The sequence below is a fragment of the Oryzias melastigma genome, linkage group LG4 (genome assembly GCF_002922805.2).
Source record: "Oryzias melastigma strain HK-1 linkage group LG4, ASM292280v2, whole genome shotgun sequence".
NCBI classification, from domain to species: Eukaryota; Metazoa; Chordata; class Actinopteri; order Beloniformes; family Adrianichthyidae; genus Oryzias; species Oryzias melastigma.
The window spans coordinates 10934268-10954233 of record NC_050515.1 but is presented as its reverse complement, the minus strand read 5'-3'; the positions used below and the strand labels follow the sequence as shown (position 1 = coordinate 10954233).

Genomic DNA, 19966 nt, shown 5'->3' with positions numbered 1-19966 from the left:
ATACTATAGTAATTTTCCATAATGTTGTTTCTTAAAAATATGTTCATATTCACTGTTTAAAGAAAGTGCAGATACTCTAAGTTTTAGTATTTTGTTGTTTTATAATAAAGCCCTCCTTCCTTAAGCTGGTGCTGTTTTGCTTTTTTTTAATCTAAAATGTGCAAAATAGTGGTTTTTTTTCATGATTTAGCCTTCAAATACCATTTTTTTAAACGTAAGTTAAACAATGGAAAACAATTATTTTATAAGTATGATCTTGCTGGATTTGAAATCCTCCATATTGTGCTCACATAGGTCCCTCTAGTGGACGTGAAAAGCTATAATTTTGATTCTCAGTGGAAGTTCCTGCGTTGTACTGTAACTTTTAAAGCTAAGTTTTTAGTGCATTTTGAAATTAATTTGTCAATGTTAGACGTTTTTATTATAAAATTGTACTCATCATCCTGAAGAGAAAATTTAACGATAGACTAGAAAATAATCTCAACAGTTTCATTGATAAGGGAAACAAATATAGACAGCAGTGATGTGCTTGAATTTTTTTAACAATGAATTTTGAAAGTGATGTTTTTACTGTTAATGTGACTCATGCAGCTTCTTTTTAGAGGTTTCATTTCAGCTTGGATCACTGTGGGGTGCCACAAATGTTTTTTTTTTTTGTGTACTGACATAAAAAACCTGATAAGAGAAGGTTATGAATATTTTCTGTTATTGTATTCCTCCCACCATTCACTAACAAACCTTTTGAGATTATTTAAGGAGACATCATTTTAAACCTTAATCCCTATGTTTGATATGTGTACATATATTTTGTCAGTTAAAAGGGTCTTTAATTTGCCCTCCATATTTGTCCTTCGTATCATAACTGGTTTTATTTAGTCTGTTTAGGTTTTAGCTATTGTTTATATTTTCACCTTCTGCTTCTGTAAATTACCAACGTGAAGCCCAATGAGGCAAGTCTTTTGTGATATTGGGCTATAAAAATAAAATTGAATTGAATATTTAGTGATCAAGCAGTGGACTTTGCAATTAGAGTAGACATTTGATTCAATTAGATTGAAAAACTTCAGGCCAGGAGTGTGTTAACAAATACTGCTGAACTTATCTAGACTGATTCGTTTTGCTGACTATGCAGAATAATCAAAATACCACCAACAAGAAATATTTATGATAATTTTTGTTTCAAAAAGCCTTGTTTTCTGAAGTTTTGGTGGTGGATTGTAACAGAATGTATGGGATGAATCGTTGTTGGACGTTTGGATGAGAATGAGTAAATAATTTGGTCAGTGACATTTGTTGCAGAAACTTTCTGATATTTCGAAGTAAAAGCTTTCATGGTTGTGCCTCTCATCAGTTTCATCAAACAAACACAAAGGAGGCCTGTTTTTATTTATGCATTAAATGCAATAAACACAACAGATTTAGGGTGTAATGATTAAATGAAGGACACATTGTAGAGTTACCCATCATAGTTTTTAATAGCTTTCCACAAAAAAAAACAACAAAGAAGACACACAAGGTACACCATATGTTAAAATAAAAATAAAAAGAAGAACTGCCCATTTTAATTATATTGAAGTTATGAAATGTGAGTTTATACCACCCATGTTGCTGTTGTTGAGGCTAGGAAGTCTGGCAGATGAAATTATGTCTCCATCAACACATTGCAGCAGTATTTCCTTTGATGGTTGGAAGAAATCTGGGACACAGTTGCATTCATCGTTCAGTGAGCTCTTCCACATAGTTAAACCCACCGACAGCAATGAATGTTGATTGTGACCTTTGCTATGAAAGAAAGCCTGGAGATTGTTGCAAATTTGTACAAAATGAGTTGTGAGGTCTTTTTAGTTTCTCCGTCTCTGAAAGGGTCATGGTCCTTCCTGCGCACAAGTTTCTTAGATTTAAATCCTTTTTATTCTTTGGGACACCGAATGACAAGGACTGGCCACGGGGTACAGTCAACGGTCGATGGTTTTCTTCAATTTAGCTCAAACTCACCGACAGCGTTGAATGTTCACCGGGGCAAGAACAGGGCTGACGGTGACCAAGGATGACAGACTACTTGAAGATGAAGAGGAAGGATGTCTTCTTAACAGGCTGAAAACCTTCTAACCCTCACATTGGATCTTTTTCATACTCTGGAAAGACACTTAAAAGGTTTTTTCTAACTATGACTAATCAAATAAAAAACTTATAACATCACTCATATCAGTTAATGTTAATTTTGTATACAGTTCTATGCTAAAAAGGCTGTTAAATGTTCAAAAAACATAAAAAAGTAACTAAAAAATATGTTTTTGTAAACATTGGAGGGGGAAATTACAGACATATGTTCATAGTTCTTAAAGGACACACATTATTTACAGATCTAAAACTTCTTACCAAGTGATTTCTCCATGCTGTTGCCCTGTTAAAAAGAACCAACTTTGACTCACCTCCACTGTAAATCCTAGAATGTTGTAATTACATTCCAATACACACAGTTGTTATCACCCCAGGTCTGAGTGCACGGAAACGCATTGTGTTTTGCTGCCGGTAGCAGTTAGCAGCAGGGAGTCATACTGAAACTCCTGACTCAAAGTAGGGCTTGGTGCAGTCACTCGCACAGCGGCGGGGCGAGGCCGCAGTCGGCTGCTGTGTGCTGCACCGAAGCACAGCTGCTTGGCCTCCAGAGAGGCACGGCTCAATGGCTTCATGTTAGGTAAACGACGCTGAAATCACTGTGCATGAGAGTGCCGACTCACACGGCTGACACACTCGGGTAAGTGTGGCGTCTGTTTGCTTCATTGTGCGTCTTCCTGCTTGTACAAATACCAGGAAAGAAACTCTATCAGAGCTCATCCTGAGATAGAAAAAAAAAAACAAGAAAAGATCAGTTACTGAAGAATCAAAAGCTTCACCACTGCTTGTGTAATTAGATGTGGCAGTGAGTCACAATGTGGTGGAATGACAAATACCGTGACAGGTCACTTTTCCAGAGAAAGATAAGGAGTGACTAAAATGATGTGGCGGATAAGTCACCTCCTCTCGTCTTTGACTCACACAGGAGCTTTTGATATAAAATAACTACCCAGTACAAGAAAGACTATTATTAGTTTAAACCCTAAGACCAAAAACCAACGTGTTAGTTGATGACACGCTGCCTAAGCTTGGGCCAAAAAGCACAGTCCTTGCTGAGAGGGACACCGCTAACTCGGGTTCCTTCACTCTCCTGGACAGTGATTTGAGTGACAGTGTTGGAATTGACAGAAGTGGATGAGAAGGAACGTAGCTTTATAAGGTCCCCTCTAGCCGCAGGACTGTGGTGACAGTGGGAAGAAAGATCCGGGACACGCAGCTAAAGAGAGAAGAGCCCTGAGCTGACAATGTGGCCTTAATCTGAATGACAAGGTCTGCACATCAGCCCTCAAACCAACCCGGCTGAGTAAGGATGGGGGTGGTAGAAGATGTGGAAGCTGGGGGGAAAGTGAGAGAAATAAGAAGAGACAGAGGAAGGAGGAGGGGAGGGTGTCCTTCCTTCAAACAAGCTGGCCTTAATGGCATGGACAGCTCTGACATTTAACCACTGAATCATTTTAGATAAGTGGATGGGGTGGTGAGAGTTGAGAAGCAGGCTAAATATAAAGAGCTTTTGAAAAAAAATATATATAAAAAAACAGACTAATGTTGATCTCGATCGCGATCTTGGAAGCCAACGAAACCATATTACTTCAAAAAACACAAAGTCGGGCCGGTTTGTTCTGTGAAGCTGCTCCGTGAGCAACAGAAGCTTCAGAGGCCGTTCGGCGGGATGGAATTACTATGCTAGTCATAGAGGACGCCGCAGATAAAGGCCACATGTGCCGAGCAGATTGGGAAGGAGGGACGGCTTCAAAAAGATTTAAAACGAGCGGTGACAAAAAATGCAGACAGGGAAAAAAATAAGTTTAGTTAAGGACGAAAGCGGGTATTTCAACACGACGACATAAAAAATGTTAATCGATTCCCATGAGATACTTTCACATTTCCTTTAATTCTATATACAGGTATGTAAAAAATAGAATAAAAAAATTCAAATTAGCAATAATAAATCTAAAATAAAAAATATTTTACATTTTTTGTTCTTTTTCAACCATTTTTTCTGCATACATTTCTCATTTTTTGAAGAAGTCAGAACCTAAAATGTTTAGAATATATTTAAATCTTTAGAGTACGACATAGTTTCAAAGTAGTGTTGGGGGTTGGAACTTCTTGGCAACGCTGCTGTGAGTTGTTGCTCTCTACCTGCAGGTAAAGACCGGCCTCCCCAGTCTGCCTGTCTGCTGATATCATACCGCGAAGTGATCCGTTTAGCTCCCTGACTTAATGCTCACCTGCTCACGCGCCCCCAGCTCTGCGTGTCTGTGTGTGTGTGTGTGTGTGACGAGGAGACAGACACTGTGTATGCCGACTCCTTCCGTCTCCTCACAGCTGGAATGGCGTCTTTTTATCTGCTGCCCTGCAATTATAGACATACACGAACTCACACACAAACACACCGGGAGATTGATTTTTTACTGCAAGGACATTTTGGAAATTACTGCAGTTTTCCAGCGAACATAATTCTACAAATTAGGAAAAAAAATCGTCAGAGACAGATTGGTAAAAACATATGTATATAATAATTGGTATAGGCTCCAATCCTTTTCGAAATGAGGAAAGAAAGGATTTAAACCTGTGTGCGCTTGAATGTGCTGTTTGTGGGTCTGGCGAGGAGCTATGTTTGTTTTCATTATTTGGTGGCTTCTTCCTGAGGTTGTCCCTGCACTGACAGATCTGAACAGACGTGCCACGCTCACAGAACACACACAGACACACCTGAGCTGGGGTCTAAGTCCAGCTGGAGGTGGTCTCCTGCCAAACCCGCTGACAGGCTGACTGTTTTCGTATTCATCACACGCACAATTACTGGAACTGACATGACACGTACACAGAGTCGGACGGGAAAAGTTGACCAATTAATTTCTCAAGCACTAGTTTGTGGTTTTAAAAAGCATTAACCTATCGCCTTGCATTTTTTAAAAATAAAATAAAAGATTTTGAAAGCTGAAAAATGAAGAGAAGTGTGATAAAGCAGGCAAGAAGTGAGTAAAAGACAACATGAGGATGGATGGATATAAACGGAAGAGTGTCTCTTTCTGTTTCACAACACACACACAGTTAAGAGACTCCATAGGGCGCCAAATAATAACCTTCCTCGTCATTATCATCCAAACCGCTCTTCTTCCCCCACTCCTCCTCCTCCTCCTCCACCTCCTTCCATCTTCAACACAATCATTGCCCTATCGTTTACAGTGTGCTGCTAAATAGGAACATCAATAGACACATCCATTAGCAGTGTGAGTTCTTCGCTCTCTGATTCTAAAGTGCTTTGATAGCTGAAGCATGTACACACACACACACACTCGGCCGACGGTTAACCAAGCTAGCCCCTGTGCAGAGGGAGTTGGAATGATGGAGTGTATCATTAGAGCTGGTTAGTGACACGGCCGCCGGGAGGGTGGGGCCGCCAGTTAACCTAAAGCTGGAAGTAAATGATGCACTTTTCCTATTTAAGCTGCATTTAAACAAGCTGTGCTGATTTTATGACAAAGTTTAGGCTTTATAAACCAAAAGGTTTACTCCACCATTCATTCTGGTCTTTTTTATCAGCACAACATCTAAATAAACACTATTTTCATATGTTGTACACCTAGGAGTGTTTATTTAGAAGTAATAAAGGAAATTCTTTAAGTATGAAGAAAAAAAGACCAAAGAAGAAAAAAACATTGAAAAGAAAAGCTAAATTTGTAGCCCTTAGTCTAAACTTGGAGCGTTGGAGATGCAAACTAGTATGGAGAGCATGTTTTTTTTTCCTTTTTAAAACAAGTTTTTCTCAAACTCACAGTCAAAGCAAAAGTAGGACGAAAGTGAATACGAAGACTGCGAGGGAGGGGTTTCCCGCAATGCTGCACCATAATTTTAGCAGTTTTTCTTTTTTTTTTTCAGTGAGAAGTAGTTCTTTGCAGGAAGCTGGAAAGCCTGGGAGGGACTCTGGGTGGGTCACATGAATTGGTTATGGAGGGCTGCTGCAGATGTGGAGCTGTTAAACTTGTGAAGACAGATTTTGAATGACAGGGAAAAAAATGTAGCATGAACATAAAGACTCCAAAAACTGAATAAATTAGAATTTTTAACAACAACTTAAAGTGCAGAACAGACAAGTTGATCACAGCTGACTTTTCATAATGAATAATTTCATCATTTGATGAAAAAAATGGTTTCAATTCAAAGAAGAAAACAAGGGTGGATAATGGGTTTGTTTTCTAACATTCCCGTTATTACTATCTTCCTGACTCGGTGGTCTCTTCCTTTACTGTAACAGCTCTGTGTGTGTGAGTGTGTGTGTATGGGGTGGGGTGGTGGTAGACCGCAGACAGCCTCAAGGTGCCATTTCGCCGAGCGTGTGTGTACGCTTGCGTGCCTCCTTCATGTCTGGACCTGGACAGAAAACAAACAGGGGGGGAGAAGAAAGCCCGGGATGAATTCAGGTGTCGTTTGGTAAGACATTGTCATTGAGATGCAAGAGGAACACAGCTGAAAGACGAACACACAGACGACTAATTCTTTTTGTTTTATGACTCTGTTTGCAACACCAAGTGGTTCACATGTGGCTCCATTTCCGACTGTATGTTTGTGGAGGTGAGAGAGGGCCTTGAATTATCGAAGTGCGCTGACTGATGTCGGAACAATATTTGCTTTAATAAGCCGCCACCATCAGCCCCTTCAGAGAACTCACGTGATTTCATACGAACAAGCAGCCCACTCTGAGCCCAACAACTATCAACACCCTGGGTGGTCTTGAGAAACACGGACGTGGAGCCAGCACGTGTGTACATTAAAGTGATTTATTAGGGAAAGAAACAACCATGCTTTTAGCACACAGAACCCCCATTTTTGTTCAAAATATAAAGTCACTGTGTGTAAAAATCAGATTTGGGTCAATTAAAGTAACTACGATGCTTTTAATAAAGTTTTTTTTAGACATAATTAGAAATATAAGGATTATGTGCATAGTTTAGGTATTCTATGCTGTGGAGATGGATCTGATATTCCCGAACTACAAGAGGGATGTGAGACAGAATGAAATATCAAAAAGAATTTCAGAGTATGAAACCATAAGCTGAACAGATGGAGAGGAAAACCTACAGCAGCAGAAAGTAACTGATGCTGAACTCCTTATACAAGTATATATTTTTGGACATTTTCTGCCATTTCAAACCTTATATCTTGTACCTTTTTGTCAAAATAGCAATAATTTACCACTCTAGTCCAGCATTTTATGAAGATACATTAAATATCTGTCAATTTTATGTATTTTTTGTGAACAAAACACTTATTATGATAATTATCTGTACATTTTTTAGGGTAAAATCGTTCCGTACTTTCCTGTTATTTCTTGTATCCCCTGAAATCTTCTTTGATTCATTTGGTCTCCCATTGTGTCGGTTAATGAGTCATAGTGTGCATCCTGAAAGCAGCTGGTAATTTGGGGTGAATAAGCACATCAAAGATCCGGTGGAAGTTATATTCATTATAGCTTCTTTTTTTTTAAGCCTCTTTAGCCACATTAATGAGATCTTTCTGCAACCTACTGTTCGTTCTTTAAGTAGTCCCTCTGAGTCCTGTTTTTTTTTTACTTCCGTCATCTGTGCTGTAAGATCGTTTTACCCTTTGGCAAAAAAAAAAAAAAAAAAGCTCATGCAGTTGGATGTAAGTAAATGGCGATGTGTAAATGCGCTACACTTAAGTACTTTAAGTTTATCCCAAGTACAAGAGTATCATTGCAGATGCAAACAAACTTGCAAAAAGACCCAAAAAAGACAAAAAAAATCCATCCTAAGTCTAAGGCAAAGGATTAAAATGCTGTAACGGGCTGGTTAAATATTGTTCCTCTCAGTCAAGATCCGCATTCACAGGGAAAGAACAATGAGTGACCTTGGCTGTAAGAAAAATTGCCTCAATTGTTCATTCCTCACTTTGATGTTAAATACTATGAAACAGGGCAGCGCCGTGAAACCTGCTCACTGCGCATGAAAAAATTAAACCTTTCATGTCTACTAACTGCTTCTTTGCAGTTTTTCTCTTCTGATTTCATACACTGACGTCTGCCACAATATATGATTTAGCCTACCCCTTAGCATGACATTTTTCCTGATTTTATTTGCTGATTTGTATAACCTTCTTCCTAATAATTTGTATTTTCTGTCAATTTCCCCCCTTTTTTCCAGCACTCTCATTTTCTTCACGCCTCAGCGAGCAGACTTGCAGAGTGCAGGGAAGGTAAGTCCATCTTAAAGCCCCGGCAGAGAGCGAGCGAGAGGAACAGATGTGTTAAAAAATGCAACAGTTAGCGTCCATGTTTTCCCATCAGGCCACATAGCTGAACTAAGATGATAAAAAACGGCTGTAAATTAACAGGTATGTGAGATTTAGGCGTGTTTGTGTTAACAAGGAAGAAACTATTAATCTGGAGGGCTCAGAAAGCCCTTGATGTGGCATCGACTGGCAGACCAGTTGTTATTATTTCTCTTCAAATTAATAAAATAAATTGTAGCTTGTTTCCAAATGTGACCAAGATTGAAATGGAAAACTGACAGTCCATAATAACCTCCAAAAAATAACTAACCATGCTTTTCCTGAATATGGTAGTAAGTAAAAAATGTAAAAAAATAAAAAAATAAAACTCAAAAGGATTGACATAATGCAGAAGTCAGATGTTAAATACATTATTTTTTTAACCACTTTTTACTTAAGAAAAGCTGTATTTTGTATTTTGCTCATTCATTAAATCAAAAATAATTTTCTTATAACAGTTTTCCAATGTACAATATTTGTGACAGTAAAATGGTGCCTTTCATCCAAAAAGTCCAGCCATTTTGTCTCAAAATTATTTAACAAAATAAAATACATTTCAAAAATCTTTTATGGCAACATGAATGTAACCCCCTTTTGGATCACCTAGCTTCCATTCAAAGGTTTATACAAGAGGCTAAAATTAGTCACATCCGAGTAAAGCAAAGCAGTCACATTTAGGCGTGCATCCACGAATGTCAGGTATGTTTACGGGCTACTTTGATCAATTCTGCTCCGCCACAACCAACGTGGGTACCATAGCGTTAAACAAAGGGACCACCTGCTCTCGTTTTTGTCACACCATACATGTTCATCTCTGTGTGTCGTCGTCTATTTTTTTATAGGAAATATTTCGCCTGTTTGTAATATGTAGAGCTAGACCACCCAGAACATTTACCCAGAAACCCTCCACAAAAAAGAGCTCGTCTTAATTACATCCATCCTCTGGGCGTGACCCCCCCACTACCACCATCCCTGCCGATGAGCCACAAACCTCACAACAATGATTTATGGAGACATCAGTTTTAGTGACCTAAGATAAAACACACAGATTAAGTTGTTTTTTTTAAACTTTTTGTTTTCAGTGAGCTAACAAAAGCAATCTGATTAGTCATTATCTCATCTTCTATTAAAAGTCTCAGGAAGACTCCAGGAGAATCTGACAATAATTTAAAGAATTTCAACCTACAGTAGGTGACTTTCAAAATGTAATGAGCTGATTAGATTTTTATATTAACGACTGCTAAATGCTAAACACTTTATGAATAGAGGAAAAGACATCTGCAGCTTTTTATCGACTTTTTGCTAGATATTTATTAATCATACTTTTATTAATAATTTTAAAAAGTTAAAATTTTACCTTAGTAAGTCTTGTATCTAAAGTAAGACATATTTAAGTTTAAAAAACATTTTTTAATGCACTAATGTATAGAAAGTAAAAAAAAAAAAATAGATAGTATTATGATTACATATCCAACATTGAAAAAACAAGTTAAAAGAGGGATACTTATTCTTATTTTTTTGGTTCTAACCAAAATAGAAAGTGTTGCTTTATTTTGATGTTCATTAAGATAAATTGTGTTGTATTCATTCTTAACACTATCGCTATAAAAAGTTACAGCATCACTTTTGCTGGGTAATTTTTATCTGCTATAATGAAAAAAGTATTTGCCATAAACAATAGATCAAAACATGACAACACATGATAAATCTAAGTAGTTTGATTTTATTTTCAACTGTGGTTTATGTAGCAAAATCGAAAATCAAAACATTGGAAGATCCTAAAAAACATGCTCGAAAATTATTAAAAAATAGGAGGTTCAATTCATAATAATAATAATGATACTGGAGACTCTTCCTTTGGTCCACCCATTCCTGGAACATGTGGGACTTTACCCAGGGACACATGACTCTCAGAAATATGCAACATATTGAAAATCATGTAAATACTTTTGCTTGGTTAAAAATCACCCGGTGATAGTACTCTAGGGTTAATAAACATTACCAAACAGATAAGTGCATACTTCACATAACTTAAATTTTAAAAAAGAATTACTGAAAATAAGCTATACAAATGTATTACCGGGCTTTATAGGATGTCACTGGAAAAAAAATCCTTTAATGCATTTTATTGACTATGACGACTTTTTTTACGGCAGTAGATCAATTTAGCATGAAAAAAAAAACACATTTATCTTTTGAGTTTTCTTCTCTGATAAGTGTCACTGCGAAGGAATTTCAGACACATCCTTTTATTTTCCCTTTTTGTTTGTAGTATTTAAAACACTGAACATAAATATAACAAAGTATAGACATGTTTCCAAAAAATCCCCCAAAAAATTGGGGGGGGGGGCACGTGGAAGTAACTGCCCAAAAATAGAGGATGTTGAGACGGAGCAATGACCTCAAATTTACATTGTTTGGAGTGTTCGCGTAGCGTGCACATATAAACATGAAAGCACATAAAGAAGCACAATGAGAGGCTCTGCTCAGGCGGGACCCCAGTGACTTATCTGCCAGACAAATCCTCCTAGTGCTTTGATCTGCTGCCCATTTCTCCATCTGTGTTTTTTTTTTTTGTTTCTCAAGCAATCAGCTGTGATGTTTCACTGAGGAGCAGACGAATTCCAAGACAGAAAACACTGTCAATTTCTGGAGCTAAAAAAAGCTTCTTTGAAACGCAAAAGCGAAACTAAAAATAAACGTTGTCCTTCCAGTTGTTATCAATGCTTTCCTTCAAGGATCAAGGAGTTAATCTGCTTCAGTTGTAGTCTAGCTGAGATGCTATCGAAAGCCATTTGTTCCAAGTAGCAAGGCTAATGACCCTGATCCGATGCTCGGCATTCGGCGGGGAGCAAAAGAAGGTAAGTAACCTCATATATTCTCGTGGGGACAAGCTAATGAGAGAGAATGGGAATACGAGCTACGGTCCATCATCTACTTAGAGCCGAGACAGCAGCGCCACCTTCCTCCTTCCCTCCCCCAGAACTGACAGACACACAAACTCCCATAAGGAACAGCTCCTCCTCTGCACCCAATTTCACTCCCATCTTCCTGAATAAATCTAACACATGTCGCATTTTCTCATCAATAAGTCAATAGTTCATTAATTCAAGGACATTGGTATTATTACTGTAAACAAGGAGTTCCATCATCAAGATGACTGCCTTGTTTTTACGGGCCCTTTTAACCATTTGGTAGGAATTCATCAATCTGCTTTACTGCGCGGAGATGCTTTACATCACAAACTGTTCGACATGTGCGGATGCTTTCAATGCAAGAAGATGAATGGCGTAACCATTTAAAAATAATGACAAAGTGAAATATTAAAAATTAATTTAAAGAAAAAAGTATTTTTTAAATTTAAAGTGACATTTTGTTATTTTTATGAAATTCGTATTAATTTAATCAAAAGCTTTAAATCATAGAAAACATAATATACCCATTCTTGCAAGATTTCTTTATAATAACCCAAAAACATGAACATTAGGGTTTTTTTTAAACATGTTTATAGATGCATAATTTTTAGAGTTACAGCAATACATGAAGGAAGACACAACATATAGCTGAGTGTGGATGCCACTGCTGTGTGAGGCAGAGGGATTTCTGCTGTGATGGGAAAGCAGCAGGGGGTCCACTCCTCTGCTTTTATACGATTCAAGTCAAGCCTGGCTGCCTCTTCCCCCTCTGGCACGCACGGGAATATTTATGCGCGCCGTGTGGAAAAAAAGAATGGGTGCTAGAAGGAGTACCCGACAGCATTCTGTGTACATCCGCGCAAGTGTTTGTGTGTGTCAGTAATACCTCCAATGGCAGACTAATGATAGGTCTTATCGACACACAGCAGTGAATGCAGGCCTTTGTCTCCTCTCGGGACGCATTATGAAAAGCCTAGGAGACTGCCTTTGACTGCTCTTTCATTCGTTCACCCGCCGATAAAGCCCGGCACAAAAAAGGCAAGTGTTAGACGGTTTGGGGTGGCAGTTTGGCCCCATCGACTCATCAGCAAATTAGGTAAAAGTTAGAAGTAGTGCTGGGCGATACAAAAAAAAAAAAATGAAAATCACGATATAAATTATTTTATATCACAGTAACGATATGTATCACGATGACGTGTATTTTCTGTTATTCTCTAAGAAAAATGTCATATTCTGACTATTTTAAGTTACGGATAACTGAATACAGTGTTCCCGCGCTTATTCGCAGATTTTTTTTTCAATCACTTATATAGATTTTTTGTGTCTCAGGATATTTAATGATGTTTTTTGCATAATAATTGTTAGAAACAATATAAATGATAGAAGAGAAATTACATGATAGACACTTTTCTATCGTCCACACAATGGGCCAATCCAAATTCTTCCCTTCCCTTTCATTTAGCCCTCCAATGGAGAGTTATGAAAAAATAGTGTCTCATATTTTGGACTATCACTTTTGTTCAGTGATGTCACCAATAAACGGTCAGTCCGCCAGCATTAGCGCGGAGCTTCCAGTGCTTGAAAATACAGAACAGCAATTTTAGATCTTTAAAAAGGTCATGCTTCAACAAAATATCATTTTTTACATTTAAATGTAAACTTCTGTTATTCCCACGTGAAAAAAAAGCGCTTTACCCTCGCGACGGAGGACTTTGTACCCCTTCGCTTGGAGTATCGGATTTAAAAAATACATTTCCCAGACATGACTTGCACTTAAAATGCCCCTTGAAATGGAGGGGCATTGAAAAAGGGAAGAATTCGGATTGGGCCGATATGTATCGTCATATCACCCAGCACTAGTTAGAAGTGTTAAACAAAAGGTAAAGTTAAGATTAGAATTTAGATATCAAACATTAAAAATGAACAAAAGGGAACTTGGATGCTACATAAATGAGTAAAGTTGTAGTCCCATCAATTAACATGTTTCTATAAGTTCTTTGGGATGTCAGAAAACCCACTTTCTCTGTAACTAAGTTAAATCTGGGTCTGTCCCATAATTAAAAAATATTTTTTAGCAAATTCTTTTTATAAATTCTGTTCACTATTTGGTTTCCATGTGGGTTTGTGGTTGAAGCATTCCACGAGAAGCTTATGAAATGAAAATGTTTTTCGTTCCAAACGTTACTTGTCACTTTTTTTCAGTTAACACAGCCTTGCATGTGGAAGCACAGTCATTTGCAGTCTTATCCTGCTGAGTCTATAAAAATCTTTTCTCCATTTATGTTTCTTTTACAGCCTGATTTTGGATTTGTGTTGGACTTGAATAGCACCTTTGTGGGTTATATTCCTTTCTCGGTGTGTTTCCGTTTTCCCTCTTAATGCCGTTCTGTCACTCTCCATTAATCCTTGTTTTCTCGCAAGGCAAGTCGAAGGTAATCATTGACAATAATTTAACTTTTTTGTCGTTTTCTTTAAACTCTTTGATCTACAAGCAATCAAGGAGTGATTATTTGTCTGATTTTAGGAGAACATTAAAGATAATGCTCCATCCTATTCTCTTTGAGTTCTTGTCTGGCCCTCACTCCATATCGTCAGTCTTTTCATCTTTATCTCAAATCGTGGTGGCTTTATACACAACAGCTCCTTCTGAGCCGCCACCTTGTGTATGGGTGTGTGTGTCTTCGACTGAACAGCGGTCTGTTGTTTCACTCAGTCCTTTATGCAGACAGTTCTTTCACCACTTGTCCTGTAGGTTTTCATGGTCACTCCCCAGCTAAGAGGGTATTCATCCCCATAATTCCAGACTATTGTGCATCGCGCGCTGGTTATTTTGCGAGAGCATGAAACTAACAATTACTCGCTCTGTCCCCCAGTGTGGCAGTAAATCAATATGACAAGACAGAGTGACTCATCTGCTTGTCATTTTCCTGTATGCGTGCATTTGAAAAATGAAACCTTGTGGCACGCTGTGGCTTGAAACTTGCCTTCATTCGTACAAATGGACACCAAAGGCCTGCTGCTTGTAAAAGTCCGCTTAAGACTTTCAGCCCAATCTAAATTCTTCCCTTCTCCCTTTCCCTCCATTTGAAGGGGCAGTTTAAATGCTAGTGGTTTCCGGGAAATATATTTTATAATCCAACCTTGCAAACGGAGGGTAAACAAGTCCTCCATCGCGAGGGTAAACCGCGTTGCACTGAGAAGCGCTTTTCTTTACGTGGGTGTGATCTGAACCACAGAAGTTTACATTTAAATGTAAGTTATGATCTTTTTTGTTGTAGTATGACTTTTTTAAAGTTATAAAATCAATGTTGTTATGTATATTCAAGCGCTGGAAGCTCCGCACAAAAGCTAGAAGACCGTTGATTATTGCTGACGTCATCGAACGCAAGTGACATCCGAAACATGAGACACTATTTTTTCATAACTCTCCGTTTGGAGGGCTAAGTGAAGGGGAAGGGAGAAGGGAAGAATTTGGATGGGGCCTTACTCACAGCATATCAGCTGTGCCGTGCCAGAATCCATCATGCTCCAAAGTAGTGCTGAGCGATATAGGAAAATTTGTATATCAGGATATTAATTATTTTATATCACAATAACGATATATATCACGATATACTGCAATACAGTGTATATTTAGTAATTCAATTAAAGTTTAGTAGTAAAAAAACAAATTTTTGCACAAAAATCAACAGATAAAAACGATGGAAGTGAAATGGTGACACGCGATATGTATTGTCATATTGCCCAGCACTACCCCCAAAGTACAGATCTTTTGGTGGTTTTGGTGCCGCTCCTGGGTACCGGTCGTTGGCCCACCTTGAAGAGGTGTATAACAGCGCCAACCCCTGGGTCTTTAGAATACAAGCCGCCCTCTACTGTGTTTGCCTGACAGTAAAAAGAGTTAATGAGTGGAGCCAGGACCGGCGGGCAATCAACCCCCCATAGCGCTGTCGGCGCGGCATGGCCCAAACTGGCCTGCTGTGAGCAGGACCCCTAGACAAACTTGGCGGCTTCTAAAAGACCTCTTTCAATGGGAAGATACCCTTGAGAGGAAAAAAAGGGGGGAAGAGGAAGGAGTAGGACCACGTTGGGATATTTTCTCACAACATTCTTCACCTCTTTCCTTTCTGTCTTCCTTCGACTCATGCAGCTTTTGACAAGTCCCTTAAACAATGGGGTTGTGTAGAGCAGCACAACATCTGCCTGCACGAATCCCACATGACAAATACATAATACATGCATCAAAGGGATGATGAAAGACGACATTTCTACTTCAAACAAGCACAGAACCAACTATTTTTGATTGTTTGTTTGCTTTTACAGAGCAATTTGGCCAGTCAGTTGATATTGTCAACGTCTTCTTTATTCAAATGTTGCTTTTTTAAGCCATTATTCTTATTTTTTGGGTACAAAATTGGAGTTCCGTGCCATGTCCGACAAAAGAATAAAAAGGAAAACCCATTGGTAAAAGTAATTATGAGGATAAAGGAGAAAAAAAATAGGGAAAATTGGAAACGAGCAGAGAAAGATTATGGAACTGATGGCTTGAAGGAGAGAGAACACAAAGGAGCTGTAAGTGTGCGGAAAAATTAAGAACTTGAAGACAAGCTTGAGCTCTTATGAAAGCAAAACACAACAGAAAGAAATTTTTCTCAACCTACTGAAGCTTCGATTCACTAAGCTGGATGAAACAGAAAACACACACCTCCAAATGAACACCAAACAAAATGACTTTATTGAAAGAAATGTGTTTAGAATGAGTAATATCCAGTATTTTTGGTGTATTAAAAGAAGAACATAAGGAATGACGGATGGATTTTTGTCTGAATGAAAGCAGCCTGGAAGGAAGCCAATAAAAGCTTTGAAGAAAAATCACATCGTTGCTATAATAACCTCTGGGCAGAAGGTTGAAGTTGAAGAGTGTTTTCAACAAAAGGGAGGCAGAGATGAACTGAAGGAAACAACATTTTTCTTTCTTCTCCCTCTGCCTTTCCTCTTTAACCGTCCCTCTGCCCGTGTGTGTAGCGGTTTACCAGATGCAAACGTTCTGTTGGCGGCTGCATGAAAGAAGATGATCCACTACTGCTGCAGCCTCACACAGAGAGAGGAAGATTAGTCTCAGAGAGGCTGCTCACTTTGGGAAAACTTGGTTAAAACAATAAGGTGGCTCCTCACCAGGCTTTTTTCTGTGTTGTGCCTTGAGGCTATGCTGTTTATCAAGGTAAAAATGTATTTCTTTTTTTCTTCTTTCACTAGATCTCTAAAATATTTATTTTTTCCTGCTTTCCTTATAGTCTATAAATGATTTGTGCAAGCACTTCTGACAGAGTGCCATATGGGATTCATATTATATTGAACACAGAAATGTTAATTTAAAAAAAAGAAGCATATTTTCTAATGCACATCTATGAATAGAGATAACATGAAAAGGAAAGATTTTGTATTTTCCTTTCATTCCTATGCGGCGTGGATTTAAAGTTCATATACCAGCATTTGTAGAAGCACTAAAAGCTCATTTCAGCTCCTCAAAACTCCTTATCTGTATTTTTCTTTCCTGTGAAAGTAATCCGCTCTTGATTTAAAAGAGCTTAGATGTACTTCAACACCGTTGCCTCATTTAGAATGCGTGGTTCTATGAATATGCTAAGTAGTCTCCGCCTCCACCTTCACAGCTCGCCTACAGCTTGTGAAGACCTGCTTAACTTCAGCTCCGCTCCACAACTACACGGAAACTGAGGTATTTGGGTAGAGAGAAACATTCCTGAGATTGAGCTTTAAGTAAGTGTTGTAACTTTTAAGATGTGATTTATGACTTTATATAATATGCACAGGCATTTTTAGACTTTTTTTGACAATACATTTTACAAAAGTGACTCTCTAGACCAGGAGTGTTAAACACAATCGCACAGGTGGCCAAAATCCAAAACACGACATAGGTTGTAAGCCGAAAAGGACAAACATTTATTAAAATCACTAAAAATTAATTTTTTACAAGTTTAAAAATGTAACTTTTTAACATAGCCGGAACCTCAACCCAAGCCTGGTTCACGTCTAGAACCGCATCTGGAACCAGTAATAATCTCCAACCGGTACAAACTATCCGGTACCAGGTTAAGGTTAGGGTTAGGATACCGGTGCGGCCCACGTCCCAGTACTGGACCGGTATCTGTACCCCAACCCTAGCCTGTTCTGCGTCCTGAACCAGCACTGATCCGCATCCGGTACCGACTGTCCACTACAGGGATATGGTTAGGATACCAGTGCGGTCCGAGTCCCAGTACCATACTGGGACCAGTTTGCGGCCCGGAGGTTGGAGAAGCTTGAATTAATTGGACGTCAAAAAACGAGTTGGGGACAATCAATTTTTCCCTAACCCTGCGTCAAAATGTGACAAGTTGAGAGTGAGAGTGTGTTGCCAGCGCAAGATAACGTCGGGCCGTTAATAAAATGTTTTACTGTCTCAAATTTTTTAATGTTTTGATATATTTTTAACTGACTGTGGCTGCCTCTTGGCTAAGACTTCTTTGCAAAAAGCAGTTTGCAATCTCAATAGGATTATCCTAGTTAAATAATAAAAAATAAAAAATACACAACACCAAAAATATAAAATGATGTGGTGGATATAATCACCCAGAGGGCTGGATCCGGCCCCTAGGACTTGAGTTTGACACATGCTCTAGACCAGGTGTGTCAAACTCAATCACACAGGGGTCAATATCCAAAACACACCTTAGGTCGCAGGCCGAACAGGATAAATATTTATTTAACAGACTAAAACTACATTTAAAACTTTAAAAACTTAACTATTTAAAATAACTGAGTAAAAACAGACAGGAATATTATTCCAGAATAAATTAATGTAATCACCTTAAACAACTTTCATTATTTTACTCTCCTTAAAAATATTTTTTGTCAAAACTGTACAAGTTAGAAACAAGTGCAAGATAACATCGGGCCATTAATAAAAAATAAAATAAAAGGATCTGGAGGGCCGGATATAATTACGCGGAGGGCCGGATCTGGCCCCCGGGCCTTGACTTTGACACGTGCACTAGATACATTCTGTATTAATCTATAAACAACCAACAAGAATCATTTTGACAGTTTTTTGTTGTTTGATTTCCCAACACCTCTTTCTTGACTAATGCAATGAAAGCGGTCTATTTGGAAAAAATATATATCTGTTGTGTGTCTACTAATTTATTTATTTATTATTTTCTCCAATTTGTACAATATACTGTTTTTGATATTTCATAATTATTCTAAAAAGTTAATTTTATGAATATAAGAGCTGCTCTTTGATTTATTTCTGAGGAAATCTAATAAAATGCATCCTCAATTAAAAGCAATCTCCTTTATTTAAAAAAAGTTGTGCAGATCATCTTTAAAAGTCATGGTTCTTCATTGAGCTTGAACAAATATCAATGAAGTCGTTACGAGAACTTCTGTCAGAGCCCTCATCAACTCCGAGAAATGAATGTGAAACAACAAAAGGTGCAGACACTAGTGAAGTAGGGCTGCATTGGATGACTCAGACAGGATGACAGGCTCTTCACCTGCTGACTGTTGCTCCGAAACACAAAACAAGCATGCTAAGTCTGAGACCTGACAAAAAGCATGCACACATGCAAACATCAAACCCACTCCAGGTGCACAAGTGACCCAGAGAACCAGGTGGAAGAGCAACAAAGATGGAGGGAAAAACTCAGCTTTCTTACATCTCTTTAATCTCTTAGCTGCTTCCTTCTTCTTTTTTGGTGAAAACGCTCTTCTTGTGCCAACGTCTTTTTTTAGGACCTAACAGAAAATTAAACAGAAGAAAAGAAAGAAACATTTTCATGAAATAGGTGCATTATTTGCAATACTAAAAACTATTACTTGCTAGAAAAAATGTCTCACATGATGAAAACTAACTTGCACACAGTGTTGGCTTTAGTAATACATCTTTTTTCCCACCCTTTTTCTTTTGTTGACATATTCTGAGTTGACATGCACCATTTAGATAATTTTATCATGGCTGTACGCCTTTGAAACAATTGACATGGTGTGTTTTGTGAGTGTGCGTGGCGCGGGTGTCTTACAGTGCTCTGATGAAATTGCTAACAGCTGTGACAGCCACCATTGAGCACACAAATATTCTTTTCGCCATCTCATTTGTAGCAAACAGCTGCACAGATAAAGCATGAGGGGTTAAGCAAATATTGGCACAAAGGCCAGAAAACAATGCACCAACCCCATCCCTCCTCTGTCACTCACACACTCCCTCAAACTGTGGCAGGACTGCGAGTGTGCCAGCTGCACGGGTGAAAAACGAAAAAAGAAAAAAAAAATGACTGGCACTGCTTGTTCTCTTTATTACTGTAAACAGACAACGCTGCTCCCCTCCCCATTCATTCTAATCTCTTTTTCTCAGTGATAAACCTCCACAGTCACTCTTTCTTCATCTGCGCCCCTCCGAAAGCTCCCCTCCACAGTCGGGTGTGGACCCTCGAACAAGGCAGCGACAGTGCTTCTTTGTCTGTTCTCCCCACTCCCCCCCTTTACCCTTGCTCTAAGTGATGCTGGTTGGCGGGTACGAAGACATGCCTCAACAGGAACACCAGAGGAGAGGAAGAGAAGGAACGAAGGAGGAAAAATGT

General features: G+C 38.5%; 1 protein-coding gene and 1 long non-coding RNA gene across 2 annotated transcripts in view; one reads left to right on the top strand and one right to left on the bottom strand.

The window, feature by feature from the left end:
• ankle1 (ankyrin repeat and LEM domain containing 1) overlaps positions 1-19966 on the top strand; it is a 96212-nt gene that overhangs the window by 11302 nt on the left and 64944 nt on the right. The window contains exon 9 of the mRNA XM_036211513.1: positions 8286-8337. Coding sequence (XP_036067406.1) covers positions 8286-8337 — 52 coding nt within the window. The remainder of the gene's footprint in view (positions 1-8285; positions 8338-19966) is intronic.
• The window catches only part of LOC112150506, a 30595-nt gene continuing 11273 nt past the window's right edge, over positions 645-19966 (bottom strand). Inside the window, exons 2-3 of the long non-coding RNA XR_002919971.2 lie at positions 19046-19124; positions 645-6495 (exon numbers count right to left, since the gene is read on the bottom strand). This is a non-coding gene — a long non-coding RNA (uncharacterized LOC112150506). The remainder of the gene's footprint in view (positions 6496-19045; positions 19125-19966) is intronic.